This window comes from Propithecus coquereli, unplaced genomic scaffold (assembly GCF_000956105.1).
Source record: "Propithecus coquereli isolate 6110/MARCELLA unplaced genomic scaffold, Pcoq_1.0 Scaffold25, whole genome shotgun sequence".
Classification (NCBI taxonomy): domain Eukaryota; kingdom Metazoa; phylum Chordata; class Mammalia; order Primates; family Indriidae; genus Propithecus; species Propithecus coquereli.
In genome coordinates, this window is record NW_012148063.1 from 862,157 (window position 1) to 863,619 (window position 1,463).

The window sequence follows — 1,463 nt, forward strand, 5'->3', positions numbered from 1 at the left end:
TTAGTAAACTGTTGTTTATTTGTGTGATTTCATATGCTTCTAGTTTCTTAAAGTGTGAAAACACTATTTGAATACTTCGTAAAAGTCCTTAAATAGATTATCTGAATTATGAACTTCATGTGTTACGATAAAAATAGTTATCTCCTAAAGGGCAGAGTGGCAGTAATGACAAAACATAACTTTGAAATGCCAGTTCGAGTGGTAATTTCCAGTGCTAGCAGGGAATGCTAAAAATAGACACCTCTTCTCAGAAAAGAAACATTAGAAAGAAAATATAAAGAATTGAAAGCACTGGCATGTAGCACTCTGATTCATCTCTATCACGGCAGAGAATAACAGTGCTTTGAACACATATAGGTAAGTTTCCTAAGGCATTAAAAAATCCAGATAATAACGATCAATATTATGAATCTCAAATCATAAATAGGAATGACCAAAATGGCATACTACATATTAACAAAAAAGTTAGTATTCATTAATAAAAGATTTTAACATATGTCTTCTGATTCCAAATAGGAAAAATAAGAAGTTGTGTAAACTGATATTTAATCCTGCAGATTAGGTAGAGTTTCCTAGAAAGTTCCTATTTAAATGAAAAAGCTTTTAAGGCATACTTCATCCATGTGTGAAGTCTAATATGCATTGATGATCACTGAAGTTCAATCATGGGTACATGTGAGCTCATTATCTATTCTCTATCCTTAGATGTGTGTTTGGAAATTTCTGTAATAAAGAGGTAAGAAAATATCAGAATAAACACCTTAACGCTATTATCCCTCACATTAATTCCTAGAGAACTAACATGGGAGGAAACAAATTCTCTGCTCCCAAAGACAACTTTCCCATGTTTAGTTTGTCTGCCTAAAACTGACAGTGGGAAAAGTTTTCCAAATAATATATCTGGATTAGAACCAATTTGCAACAGAGCATCTAGGGACACTTCCTCTGTGTTCATTCAGTCTGACTCACTGATACTAATTGTTTTCATTGGGTTTGCATTCTCTATTAGCCCCTAAACACAGATACCATGGTATTTTGGTATCTACAGTATTTTAAAACGTCCCTTAGGAAGCTGAAGATTTTCTAAAGAGCAGATATCATTGGCAAATTTTTTTCAAAAACTAAATCCAAGTTTGGATCTCATTTAATGTAATGTATTGCTTTTATAATATATTGCTTTTCTACTCTTTAAATATATAAAGTCTATGGATTGTGAAAAATCATATATCCATACCAAGGCTTTTTACCACTATGTTTTCTATAGTTAAAAAATATGCTTTGTGATGTTGGCATAGTCCTTTGAGTCCATTTTTGTACCTGGCAGTCCACGAGCTGGGCCTCCATGTCCATGGGTTCCTGGGGTGCACCCAGTGCACTGTCCAGGGTGGCCTTGGTACTCAGGAGCCAGTGGTCCAGCTCGTCGGCTTCGCAGCGATACCTCTGCAGGGCCTGTTCCTGCCTCT

At 35.2% G+C, this 1,463-nt stretch overlaps 1 protein-coding gene across 1 annotated transcript in view; it reads right to left on the bottom strand.

The window, feature by feature from the left end:
• SYNE1 (spectrin repeat containing, nuclear envelope 1) overlaps nt 1–1,463 on the bottom strand; it is a 534,160-nt gene that overhangs the window by 175,987 nt on the left and 356,710 nt on the right. Inside the window, 1 exon segment of the mRNA XM_012646782.1 lies at nt 1,318–1,461. Coding sequence (XP_012502236.1) covers nt 1,318–1,461 — 144 coding nt within the window.